This window comes from Oryx dammah, unplaced genomic scaffold (genome assembly GCF_014754425.2).
Source record: "Oryx dammah isolate SB20612 unplaced genomic scaffold, SCBI_Odam_1.1 HiC_scaffold_28, whole genome shotgun sequence".
Classification (NCBI taxonomy): Eukaryota; Metazoa; Chordata; class Mammalia; order Artiodactyla; family Bovidae; genus Oryx; species Oryx dammah.
The window spans coordinates 103,373,902-103,387,880 of record NW_024070212.1 but is presented as its reverse complement, the minus strand read 5'-3'; the positions used below and the strand labels follow the sequence as shown (position 1 = coordinate 103,387,880).

Here is a 13,979-nt window from a genome sequence, read left to right as displayed (position 1 = left end):
CTCAGTGTTGAGCCCTCCCACTGTCCCCATGTGGGAACAGCTTCATCACTCAGCTCCCTCCTCTCTTCCTGCTCATCTCCTCCCCTATTCATTAACCATGGTTTGGGACCCACCAAAGTGGAAGGCCAGAGGAGGAAGGAAAGTAGTTTGTGAACTGGTACTCTTGAGGCATGGTTTCAAGCCCTCTGGTGCCAGTTGGCACTTTGGTGGGCTCTGGTAAATGAAGAAAGCCAGTGCTCTCATGGGTTGTGCTGTGTGATGGTTATTTGGAGGTTTCCCATTGCATAAGCCTGACTCAGAGGAAGGCACCTCTGCTCTACATGGCTGCTTATGATTCCCTCAGCCCTGGCATCAGATGCCATTTCTCAGCCTGTGTCGGCCAGGGTCTTTCCACCCCTTCCAGACAGCCCTGTTGGACGCCAGCTCCCTCTCTAGCTCCTGGCCCACAAGAAGCATGTGTAACCCTTGTCAGGGCACATTCCAGGAATGAGATAGGTCCCTGTGCAGCAGAATGCCCTGACCAACACAGCAAAACAGCCCTCCTCTGGCCTCCAGATTTCCACATCCAGAGTCTGCTGTAGCTTTTCCCAGTGTCCTCAGGCCTCTTTGCTTCCAGCTCAGGGAACATGACTCAAAGCTGTCCTGGTGGGCACTTTGAAGCCCCTTCAATAGACTTGGGTTCCAAGTTAGCAGCCTCTCACCTGACCACCCAAATGGAAAGAGGAATTTCTCACCTTATCATCAGCAACTTTTCTCCAAAGAGTTCCCTTCTCTGGGCTCTTCCTCTCACTGTCTGCTCCCTTTTGAGCTCCTTAGTCTGGCTGAGGATTCAATCAAGGAGTTCTAGAAGAGTCAGACCATTTTCTTGTAGATCTCCAGAGGGCGATTTGACCCCTCACCTGGGATTTCACATCTGTTGTATCTTGTGGCAGCTGGTTTCGCGTCTATTCTCTCTTGTTGCCAAGTCAAAACTTCATTTTTGACAACTCATTTCACTTTTAAAAACACTCAATACCACCCAGAAATTCACAGTTCATTAGTCAGCATGCCGCTGGCCTTCCAAGACAACACAAAAGTCAGGGAAATGGTGTCTGAAGTTGCAGAAAGTGAAAGTTGCTCAGTCTAGTCCAATTCTTTGCGACCCCAGGGACTATATTCTCCAGGCCAGAACACTGGAGTGGGTAGCCTTTCCCTTCTCCACGGGATCTTCCCAACCCAGGGATCGAATCCAGGTTTCCTGCATTGCAGGCAGACTCTTTACCAGCTGAGCCACAAGGGAAGCCCAAGAATACTGGAGTGGGTAGCCTGTTCCTTCTTCAGCGGATCTTCCTGACCCAGGAATCGAACCGGAGTCGCCTCGGTTCAAATCCACTGTCTGCCTGCATAGTAGCTAGGTGACCTCAGGCAAATTATTTAACTTCTCTGTATCCTATTTCCTCATCTGAAGAATGGGCTCCAAATATATTTACTTTCCCCGAATAAGGAAAACTCATTTAAAGGATTAAATGAGTTGATGCCAACAAAGTGCCTAGAACAGTCCCTGAAGTCTAGTAAGTGTTCAGTGGGCATTAGTCATTATTACGATCTCCTCTCTCCACTCACCCCCCTCACATTTAACGACTGCATCATATTTTATTGAAATAATGAGGCACCAGAAAGGGATGCCCACTTATTTCTTCCTGCCACCAAATTTACCAGCATGCCTGCTTCTTCACTAATATTCTTTTTTCTCTCTGCCCACTAAAAATATCCCTGCCAGCTCCCAACCCCCAGCCCAACCTGTGCTCAAGACCCCATCCTGTTCACTGTCAAAACCTCTTCCTCCTCTCTCCACTGTCATTGACTTCGCTGGCTGACAACATGCAGACATTTTTAAAAACAAAAGCAAAAAAAGCTCCAACCCTTCCTCAACCCCACCTCTCTCCAAAGACTTTGAAGGATGGGGTGGGAGAATGGAAGAGAGACTTCACATCTCCCCCATGGAGCTGCTGAGAGAGAAAAACTAATAATGTCCAATCCTAAGCACTGCACCCAGCTTACACCAAAAGCATAAGTGTTAGCCACTATTATTGTCACTGTTGCTATTATTCTTGTCAGTTTTCATTTCAGTACTTACTGCCAGAGTGCAATCTCTTAAAAAGATATTTCAGGCAATGATTAAGAATCCAAACTTAAGATACAATCCAGGGACTTCCCTGGTGGGCCAGTAGTTAAGAATCTGCCTTCCAATGCAGGCGAGGTGGGTTTGATCCCTAATTAGGGAACTAAGATGCCACATGCCGTGGAGCAACTTCAGTTCCCCATCTAGAGAGCCCGAGGGCCACAACAAAGACCCAGCTTAGCCAAAAAAAAAAACAAAAAACACAAAAACCCCCAAACCAACCAACCAAACAAAAAAATCCCAAATTATCATTAAGAAAAACAAACTACAATCCACATACACCTTCCCTGAAGTAAGTAAAGGACCTGTAATACAACCTGTTTCCACTCCATCGGACACCATCCTCCTCTACCTGTCAATTAGCAGTTTTAATGATCTCACCCTCTTACCCTTAATATTTTTTCATTCATGTTTCTACATATGAAGGGACCATATCTTAAACATTTCAGAAACAACTTTGTTCTTCAGTCATTTTAGAATATTGAATTTGCTTGCCTCCATCCCCTCTCCCAGCAGAACCCCCACCTCCACCCCTAGCCACATCCCCAGGCCACCCCTGCCCAGTTTCTGATGCCAGATCTCTTTAGACTTAGATGAGCTGAGCTCTTTGTGGATGCAGCAAAGATGAGAAGTCCTCAGACAATATTTTCTCAATTTACAGCCTATTTTATTTCCCTGCTTTACAATCTAAATGTGAATACTTAAAAAGATATTAAACCTCCCTACCCCCTGATAGCACAGCCTCACATCAGTTTTTGTGTTGGAAGATCTTCGAGCTCATCTTGACACCTTCATGACAAAGGGCTGTCTCACTCTCTCTTGGCTGCTCTCTGGTAACACCGGTACTCTTCCTTCAGCTCCCAAGTGTTTTTGTGGGGTCCTTTTACATTTCGAACACCGATTTCATTCAGGATTTCCTTCAGGTACACCACAGGTTGCATAGTGATGTCAACCAAGTCCTTTATGTTATAATACTGGTGTTTCTCAAAGGCAGCAAATAGCAAGGTTAACACTTGGTCTTTATCCGCCTTCACTCTCTTTCCGGTTTCTTTCTTTCTCTTCTCATATTCAATATTGTACTGATGATTGGCAACAGGTTTATAATTGGTCGTGACCACCTTCTCCAGTTTCTGTGCTGTCCTGGCAGGTTTGGAAGCCCCCTCTATTTGCATCCTCTTCAGCCTCATGTAGTTTTCACTGGGAGCAGGTCTGCATTCGCCGCGATGGACCACGGTTCCTTGCAGGGAAAATTGATCCAGAGCATGCTCAGTCAGCACCGTGAGGACCTGCCCTCTGTCTGTCTGCAAGAGAAACTGATGCTCCGTGGGAGCGTGGACCGGGGCCGGTTGTCCATCTGTACCCCGAATGTCTGTAAGTTCTTTATTCAGAGTAAAGGAGATTTCCGATTTCCCTTGATTTGTGGCAATCTTCAGCTTCCCTACTTCACCGCTTCCAGAAGCTTCCGACCACTGCTGCGATAGGTACTTCGGTACCTTCACCAGCCACATCCGCTGGTTCTGTTGGATTCCCTCCAAGTTGAGTGGAATGCTCTGGGGCTTGATTCGGCTGCCTCCGGAGGCCATGAGCTGAGGGTGCAGAGTTAGGAATGCAGGGGAAGCAAGAAACCAAAACCAGCTGGTGGAATCCAGAAGCCTAGAGAGGAAGCAGGAAATACAGGCACATTCGGAAATGTTCAAAGATGGGGTCTTAGATTCTACAGAATGCTATGCTATTAATTTCAACAATTGTACACTTGTCAGACTATTCATACGGGGAAATGGCAAAACCATAAAAGTGGGGAGTTTGATAACTGTGTGGCACAAGCTGAAGACGAAAAACTTCAGCAATTAAAATTACAGGAGCTTCAATCTACCAATGTAGGAATTTTTAAGACGCAGTCATCCCTAAACCCCTACTCTACCAAGCTTCCCGTCTCCCCTGATCTATATTTCTCCAGAGCACATGGAATATCCTAGATACTTTATATATTTACATATTCATTATATTATCCTATCTTTCTCCCCACCTCCAGACTCTAAACACCATGAAGGTAGAGTTTATCGCTTGCTGTTGGTGTTTAATAATTTTGTTTATTTCTTTGAGGGAGGCAGAGAGAGCAAAGAGTGAGCATAATTTTACAAAAGGAAGCCAGGAGGGAAGGCCCTTCCACCAGGCTGAGACTCACCAGAGGCAGTAGAAAGCTGTGTCGAGCTAGGCTGGCCAGGGACTCACTCAGGCTCCACGCTGCCTCTCCCTGGAAATGAGAACAGAGTTTCTCTGCATGGCCCTACTTATTGCTACTGGTAGGGAGTCCTTGATGGTGTTAGGTAACAACCAGACTGAAAATCCAGTCACCTTGATTCAGTTATGGGTTTCCCCCCAAACATCTCCTAAAGCATAATCCTGATGGTGGGGACCTTCTTGGTTTATTTCCTCCACTGAACCCATTTTCTTTAATTCTCCAGTGTAGGGACTGTTCAAGGGAAGACAGTTTGCTGCAGCATCTTTAAAAAGGCAGAAGATGCAGGTATTTTGAAGAGTTGTAGGACATGTTATTCCCAGTCCCTGACCAAGGACTTCCACTCAGAATTAAAATTGCTCTCACCGGGGCATTCCAGCGATTAAGACTCCATGCTTCCAAAGCAAGGTGTGTGTGGGTTGGATCACTGGTTGGGGAGCTGGGGTTTTATTTTTCAGCTTGAGCTGCATGCCCCGGGGGTGGCTGAAAAATAAAAATGTAAGAAAAACAAATTGCTCTCACTACCCTCTGGCTGCCCTGATAGCTCAGTTGGTAAAGAATCCACCTGCAGTGTGGGAGACCGGGGTTCGATCCCTGGGTGGGGAAGATCCCCTGGAGAAGGGAAAGGTACCCACTCCAGTATTCTGGCCTGGAGAATTCCATGGACTGTATAGTCCATGGGGTCACAGAGAGTCAGACAGGACTGAGCGACTTTTACTTTTTTCCTTTTTTTTCACTTTTTTCACTTTTCTTTCTTTCACCCTCGGACTGAATGTGGAATGACACAAGCTCCTGGGTTCCTTCCTGCCTCAAATGCTGCCCATTGGCTCAGGTGATGTCCTTTCTCATTTGACACACATTTTGAAAACTATATTTCAGCAGATGCGCCTCGAAAGGGCATCCATAGTTCAGCTCTCTCTCTTGAGCTTCTGGTAGGCCACCCAAATGCCAACTGATGTCCTCAACTGTACATGATTCTTAGTAAGTCAAAACCAGGAGCCACCCCTCCCCAACACCTCAAAAAAAAAAAAAAAAGAAAGAAAGAAAAAAACCTACTCTTCCTATATTCCTCTTCCACCCTGTCTCCTAAACTGGATACTTGAGTGTTAAGCTTGCTCCAGTGGGCCAGCAAGTTCTACCTGTTCTGTCTCCTTAATTCATCTCAAATTTCCCCCTGTATGGTTTTCCTCTCCTGGTTCAGTGCAGTATCTTTTCCTCTGAACCCAGTTCCTCCTGTCCCTACATCCCACACGCTGGAGTCAGAGTAGTGTTTCTACATGATTCTAAACACGCCTTTCTCTTTCTTCATAGATTTGGGAGCCTCCTCATATGTCATAGAATGAAGTCCATTCTGTCTAAGGTGGCTTCCAAAGTCTTTCCAGAAGGGACTGCTGCTCACCATCATTTTTTGCAAAATCTCCCTAATTCTCAGCTAATTCTCCTCTTCACCATCTGCCGCCACCATCTGCCCTGCCCCACCTCTAAAACTTTAAACTCAACCAAATTCTCATTCTAGTGTAGGGGCTTGTTCCCTTGTATTTCCATCCCATTTTCCAATAGTCATTTAATGGAAAGAGTACAGACTCAGGTGCCAGGATTCTGGTCTTAGTATTGTTATTCCAATGCCGAGTGGCCCTGGGTAAGTGCCTATGCCAATCTGGGCATAGTTTCTTCTTGCTTAAAATAGAGGTAATGTCCCTACCTGGTGAACTCCCAAGGAGATAGTAAGCAAGATGTAGCAGCATCTAATGCAAAGACTAGAGGGAGGATCTAAATTCTCCTTGACCCACCCCCTGCTCCAGGTCCTTCCTCCCCCGTTCCCCATACCTCTAGCCCATTTGAGCTCAATTATTGTCTGAGGGGCTTCCCTGGTAGCTCAGCTGGTAAAGAATCCACCTGCAATGCAGGAGACCTGGGTTTGATCCCTGGGTTGGGAAGATCCCCTGGAGAAGAGAATGGCTACCCACTCCAGTATTCTTGCCTGAAGAATCCCTATAGACAGAGGAGCCTAGTGGACTACAGCCCATGGAGTCGCAAAGAGTTGGACATGACTGAGCGACTTTGACTCATTCACTCACTCATTCTTTGGAGAGCAGGTCAGTATTGGTATTTCCTTCATGTTCAGTCCCTTTCCTGGGCGTATGTAGTGGGCTTCCCCATGGTGGGGAGACAAGAGGCTCCTTGCAGGTTCTGACAATGCTAGTCAGGGATAGAAGGTACTTTTCAAAAATGGAGAGTAGATACCTCCAGTGCCTCTGTCTAGGGTGGGCTCTAATAGCCAGAGGGACCCCCTCCAGGCCCTCGAGAATCCTCCCATTTGACCCATTCCCTGGTCAACCTGGGACTGTTTTGTGATCCCTGGATTGAATTTTGTCCAAACCATGCCCCTAACTAACTGTTGAGGGACTTTGGGCAACCCTCTGAGCCTTTGTTTCTCTATTTATAAGATGGAGAAGGCTTACTCATGGATCTTAAAGGTATCTTCCAAGTCAAAATGCCACAGAATTTAGCACTGCCTGTTGATGGAATCTGAGTCATAAAGGCGTTAAGCACAGAAAGAATGCTGAACACTGAACCCATCACTTCTCAACCCAGAGTCATGGAGAAGGAGCTGCCCTGTCTCCTTCCTGCTCGGTGGCCTCTTCGTCTGCCCAGGTTCAGCTTTTGGCTCACTTCCTGCCTCTGGTCCTGCCTTTGTCCCTGTGTCGTTCCTGTCTCTTCACCTGTTGCCTGCCTCAGTCAGCAGCTACTCAGACCACACTGGTCCCCTTCCTACCACATGCCCAGACCATCTCCCTCCTCTTACTAGTTTTGCCCTTTCCCACCTTGCTGCCTGGATCACCTCTACCCTGGTCTATCCCCCTGCTCCTACCACCCACCTTCCCCTCTTCCTCTCCCTTCCATTCGCTGCCCCTTCCAACTTGTTCCTCTCTTTTCTGACACACCTCCCTTGAACCTTGCCCCTTGCCCCTCCTCCACACCCTGCCTCTTCCCCACCTGCGTGGACCTTGGGCCCACATAAGCCTCCCTTGCCTCTGCTAGGACATCTGCCCCAACCAGCCCTCACCAGGCCTGATGATCCCCACTCTCCATCATGGGCCTCCTGTCCCTTCCAGTGGGGCACCTGGCATCTCCCAGAAGTCCTGAGAATGTGGTCTGCACCATCCTGGTGACCTAGGGGACATGGGGGACACTGGATGATGGCGAGCAGACACACAGCCTGGTGGGGCAGCTCCCTCAGGCAAGAGTCTCTTTCCCAAGATGGGCTACTTTCATGTAGACAGCTACTTTCATGTCTTGGTTATCTTGCTGCCTGAGTTTAGCATGTCTCTATTCCCACTCCTTAAATCAAATATAAATGGAGATCATATTATTTTTACTTTTTGTTTAATATTTATTTTTACTTATTATTTATTTGGTTGTGCCAAGTCTTAGTTGTGGATATATTTTTTCAGTTCAGTTCAGTTCAGTCACTCAGTTGTGCCCGACTCTTTGCAACCCCATGGACTGCAGCATGCCAGGCTTCCCTGTCCATCACCAACTCCTGGGGCTTATTCAAACTCATGTCCGTTAAGTCGGTGATGCCATCCAACCATCTCATCCTCTGTCGACCCCTTCCCCTCCTGCCTTCAATCTTTCCCAGCATCAGGGTCTTTTCAGATGAGTCAGTTCTTCACATCAGGTGGCCAAAGTATTGGAGTTGCAGCATCGGCATCAGTCCTTCCAATGAATATTCAGGGCTGATTTCCTTTAGGATGGACTGGTTGGATCTCCTTGCAGTCCAAGGGACTCTCAAGAGTCTTCTCCAGCACCACAGTTCCAAAGCATCAATTCTTCGGCACTCAGCTTTCTTTAGAGGCCAACTTTCACATCCATACATGACGACTGGAAAAACCAAAGCTTTGACTAAACAGACATTTGTTGGCAAAGTAATGTCTCTGCTTTTTAATATGCTGTCTAGGTTGGTCATAGGTTTTCTTCCAAGGAGCAAAGGTCTTTTAATTTCATGGCTGCAGTCACCATCTGCAGTGATTTTGGAGCCCAAGAATATAAAGTCTGTCATTGTTTCCATTGCTTCCCCATCTATTTGCCATGAAGTGATGGGACCAGATGCCATGATCTTCGTTTTCTGAATGTTGAGTTTTAACCCAACTTTTTCACTCTCCTCTTTCACTTTCATCAAGAGGCTCTTTAGTTCTTCGCTTTCTGCCATAGGTGTGGTATCATCTGCATATCTGAGGTTATTGATATTTGTCCCAGCAATCTTGATTCCAGCTTGTGTTTCTTCCAGGCCAGCATTTCGCATGGTGTTCTCTGAATAGAAGTTAAATAAGCAGGGTGACAATACACAGCCTTGATGTACTCCTTTCCCGATTTGGAACCAGTCTGTTGTTCCATGTTTGGCTCTAACTGTTGCTTCCTGACCTGCATACAGATTTCTCAGGAGGCAGGTCAGGTGGTCTGGTATTCCCATCTCTTTCAGAATTTTCCACAGTTTGTTGTGATCCACACAGTCAAAGGCTTTGGTGTAGTCAATGAAACAGTAGATGTTTTTCTGGAACTCTCTGGCTTTTTTGATAAACCAACAGATGTTTGCAATTTGATCTCTGGTTCCTCTGCCTTTTCTAAATCCAGCTTGAACATTTGGAAGTTCACGGTTCATGTACTGTTGAAGCCTGGCTTGGAGAATTTTGAGCATTACTTTGCTAGCATGTGAGATGAGTGCAATTGTGGAGTAGTTTGAGCATTCTTTGACACTACCTTTGGGGTTGGAATGAAAACTGACCTTTTCCAGTCTTGTGGCCACTGCTGAGTTTTCCAGATTTGCTGGCATCTTGAGTGCAGCACTTTCACAGCATCATCTTTAGGATTTGAAATAGCTCAGCTGGAATTCCATCACCTCCACTACCTTGTACACAGTGATGCTTCCTAAGGCCCACTTGACTTCACATTCCAGGATGTCGGGCTGTAGGTGAGTTATCACACCATCGTGATTATCTGGGTCATGAAGATCTCTTTTGTACAGTTCTATGTATTCTTGCCACCTCTTCTTAATATCTTCTGCTTCTGTTAGGTCCATACTGTTTCTGTCCTTTATCAAGCCCATCTTTGCATGAAATGTTCCTTTGGTATCTAATTTTCTTGACGAAATCTCTAGTCTTTCCCATTCTATTGTTTTCCTCTATTTCTTTGCATTGATCGCTGACGAAGGCTTTCTTATCTCTCCTTGCTGTTCTTTGGAACTCTGCATTCAGATGCTTATATCTTTCCTTTTCTCCTTTGCCTTTCGCTTCTCTTCTTTTCACAGCTATTTGTAAGGCCTCCTCAGACAATCATTTTGCCTTTTTGCATTTCTCTTTCTTGGGGATGGTTTTGATCACCGCCTTGTGTCCATCCTTCTGCAGTCACATCTTTTGACCACAGCTGGGAAGTTTTCCGCTTTTAAGACCTGGATCATTAGACTGGGCCCATCCACATAGTCCAGGCTAATCTCCTGTCTCAAAGTCCTTAATTTAGTCGTATCCACAAAGTCCCTTCTGTCATGTAAATTAGCATAGTCACAGGTTTTGGGCATTAGGATGTGGGCATCTTCAGGGGGTTCACTATTCTGCCAGCCACACTTTACCACAAATAACGTCATGATGAATATTCCTTGCACCTGTGCCTTTAATGGAGCTATATACAAATATGTAGGTCATAGGATCTGCATATAATTAGACCAGGTAATGTCAGCTTGCTCTTCAAAATGGCTACACCAATTATACCTCCATGTCCTTGATGTCCTTTGGCATTATCAGTTTTCTAATTTTTACCAATTATTATTAGTATAAAGTGATATCTCATTATTTCTTTAATTTGCATATCTCTTATTATAATGATTCTGAGGCTACTTTCATATGCTTATCAACTTTTGGAGTTTGCTTGTTTATTTCCTTTGCCCATTTTCCCATGGAAGTCGTTACCTTTTTATTGTTGATTTGCGGGACTTCCTTGTATATTCTATAGCTGTTAGTCCCTTGCCATTTTTTTGGCATTGTAAATTCCCATTCTTTAATCTGTTTATCAGCTTCTGTCCATGGTGCCATTCATTAAATAGAAATGTTGTTTTAATGTAATCACATTACACAGTTTTTAAAATTATAGTTGGTGCTTTTGAAATATTCAAAGTTCCTCCTTGCTTTTCTTTCACAGAACTATTTATCTTACTTTTTCTCTCATTAACATTATATTTCACCTTTCATTTTTGGGTCTACTGAGCCATCTAGGGTTTATCTTTGTGTCTTGGTTTGGGTGGGTATATGGTCAGGTCACTCGAGATGGCTGTCCTTATACTCTCTGCACACCCCCTGCTCCACCAGGGCCTGCTTCACGCACCTGACTATCCAGTCCTCTTAAGTATAGGGCTTAATCAGTAACTGCCTACGTGCTTGCCTCCTGCTCCAGCCACAGGTTTCCCTGGTAACTGAGAAGCCAACCTGACTTCAATTCCCACTAAAAGTGGTAGCTTCCCTCCTCCCTGAGGAGCAAAGGTCGCTGTTGTGGCCGGCCTGCCTGCCAGCCAGCCAGCCAGCCATAGTGGGGTGCTTCAGACATGTAAGATTTCCCTATCTGATAAACTGCTGATGTCTCTGTTGCTATCTCCAGGCCCTTTCTTCCATCTTGAGGCTGAGCAACTACAAGGTTTGTAGGCCTGTGGGGTGCAGCCCAACAATAGGTGAACCAGTCAGGAGGCTGAGCAGACTCCTGTGAGTGCTGAGATGTCAAGAAGACATAAGGATGGGGAATGGAAGCTTGTGGAGTGATCCTGACGTTAGCTAGGGGCTCTGTGGCAGCTGACTACATGAAGAGATGTCTTTCTTTTTCATTATACTGCTGATATTTTCTTAACCTCAGAGTCTCTTTCCAGTTAAAAAGTAGCAGCGCCATGCTTGTGACTCATCTGATGGCATGGGGATGGCTGGTGAATAGAGACAAAGTGCAAAGACCTGAATTATCTACAAAATACAAGGATACCCCTGGCCCACTACCCCTAAACGAGCACTGACACAGACTTCAGGGATATTAACTCAGGGATAGGGACAGGCTTGTGAATCAGACATGGCCAGTTACTCAGAAAGGTTTGGTTAAGGCCTTTGGCAATGGCAATATAAGAGGCCCCTTGGACTTCTGGTCCCAGCTAGGGAGGGGGACAGAACCACCATTGAGACAGGAATCCTGCTCTCAACCTGTGGGCCAGGAGGCTAGCTCAAGTCCTACAAACTATAACTGGACATCCCAGGAGTGATTGTGAATGCCATGTGAACCCAGAGGCAACTAGTCAACACCATCTGAGTTCAACTGTTTACTACCGAAGGACTGTGGCCAACAGTTGGTCAGGATAGCAGCTCACTTTTCTGCTATCATAGGATCTGCCCCCAGGGAAACATTATAAAATGGCCCTGGGACTGGCAGGTTAGCTCCTGGTGGTTTGGGTGTGCCACCCGATGAGGAGTAGAGTTAGAAAGGGACTTAGAGATTTCACCTATCTTCTTCCCGGCCCCACCCAAGAGAACTAAGGTAATGAATCTGGAACCCTACTAGGGAAAGATGCTCCCCCTCCCCATCCTATTAACTCTGTGCCATTGCTATACCACCTCTCCAGGATTGGGCACCAGCTATGGGGACAGAAGTGGACCGCTGCTGCTGCCAAGTCACTTCAGTCGTGTCCGACTCTGTGCGACCCCATAGACGGCAGCCCACCAGGCTCCTCAGTCCCTGGGATTCTCCAGGCAAGAACACTGGAGTGGGTTGCCATTTCCTTCTCCAAGTGGTGGACAGGTGATAGGGTATTTCAGGCCAGGACAAACACCTCAGGCAGGGATGGTATTATCTCAGAATACAGCTTCTGTTTTTATTTTGTATAATGGTCATGATCTCCCCTGTGCTGTGCCCGTTAAACATCTCACATTTCCTCCCTAGCCTGAGTGGAGGGAATCTGTGGACAGACTGCGTGATAATGGTGGCTTCACTGTGCAACGAGTCACACTGCTAGGCCTGCAGCGATTTTCCACGGAAGAGTGACCCAGCTAACGTGACCATGTGGGGGCGACTGACGACTCTCACCTTCCTCCTGTCCTGCATGCCAAGTGTCTGGCTCTAAAATTGCCCACCTCTTGGCAATCCCTGCTTTTAGTGTAGCAGGTATCTTACTCTTGATACCCTCTAGTTGCTGGTGTCTGTATGGCCTTCGTGGTATTTGGTTGCAGAGCACCTCTACATACCTGATCCCAAGGATAGCATGGAAGAGAGCTGGACCAAGATTGTAAGGGTCCAGCAAGGTATATAGGTGTGGTATATGGCCAGACCACCCAAGATGGCTGTTCTATTGCTCTCTGTACACCCCACCCTGCTCCACCAGGGCCTGCCTCACTCACATGACTTTCCAATCCTCTTAATTATCGGGCTTAATCAGTAACTGCCTACGTGCTTGCCTCCTGCCCCAGCTACCGTCTCCCTGGTAACTGATCACGTCATTCCCCCATAAATGGTAGCCTCCCTCTCCTCTCAGGTAGCGAAGATTGCTACCATGTCCTGCTAGTCATGTACAGTGGGGTGTCACTCCAGGATCTTTTGCTTTGGATGTGTGATATCCCCTGTCCAATAAACTGCTGATGATTCTGGCGCTGTCTCCAGACTCCTCTTCCCTCTGCAGGCTAGGCAGCTACAAGGCTTGCAAGTCTGTGGAGTGCAACCCAACAGCAAGGATTTCTTTCACAATCCACTTTTCCTCATTGTTTTAAGGTACCCCTCTCATCATATATTAATTTCCTAGATATATTACATACCAATCCTTGAGTTTTCTCTTCTTTAAACAGAAGTTGATCTAACCATTAATAGATTTATATTATTGCACATAAGTTGCAGAGTAAGTTTCCTTAACGTACTAACTGAAATTTTTAGCTTGTGTTGAGTTTACAGATCAACTTGGAAAATTAATATCTTTATATTAAACTGCCTTATCCAAGAACAGGGAATGTCTGTTCATTTATTCAGATCAACTCTTAAGAATTTGAAAATTCTCTCTGTAGAGGTCTTATGTATTCTTATTATTATTTAATAATTTGAATTGCTATTGTGGATAATATCTCATGTTTACTGGTTATAGCTGTTAAAAAGAAAAAAAAATGCAACTGATTTTGGTAGAGTGATCTTGTATCCAGCAACCTTGTTGCTGAATACTCTCATGAGTTCTAATAATTGTTCTTCTTAATAAGGTAGTAATCAAATTATCTATAAATGATAGCTTTATCTCTTTTCCAATCCTTCCTCTCTTTTTTTGTTTTTATGGCTTTGTACAGGATTCCTGTACAACTGTGGTGTTGGAGAAGATTCTTGAGAGTCCTTTGGACTGAGAGGAGATCCAACCAGTCCATCCTAGGGGAAGTTGGTCCTGGGTGTTCATTGGAAGGACTGATGTTAAAGAAGCTCCAGTATTTCAGCCACCTGATGTGAAGAGCTGACTCATTTGAAAAGACTCTGATGTTGGGGAAGATTGAAAGCAGGAGGAGAAGGGGACAACAGAGGATGAGATGGTTAGAT

The 13,979-nt window shown here is 45.8% G+C and overlaps 1 protein-coding gene across 1 annotated transcript; it reads right to left on the bottom strand.

Annotated features, from left to right (window-relative positions):
- Positions 1-1,210: 1,210 nt before the first annotated feature.
- On the bottom strand, positions 1,211-3,991 carry LOC120856345 (general transcription factor IIF subunit 2-like). Its single transcript, XM_040231551.1, has one exon. It carries the CDS (start codon positions 3,742-3,744, stop codon positions 2,971-2,973), a length of 774 nt encoding a protein of 257 aa, XP_040087485.1. The 5' UTR covers positions 3,745-3,991; the 3' UTR covers positions 1,211-2,970.
- Positions 3,992-13,979: the final 9,988 nt, after the last annotated feature.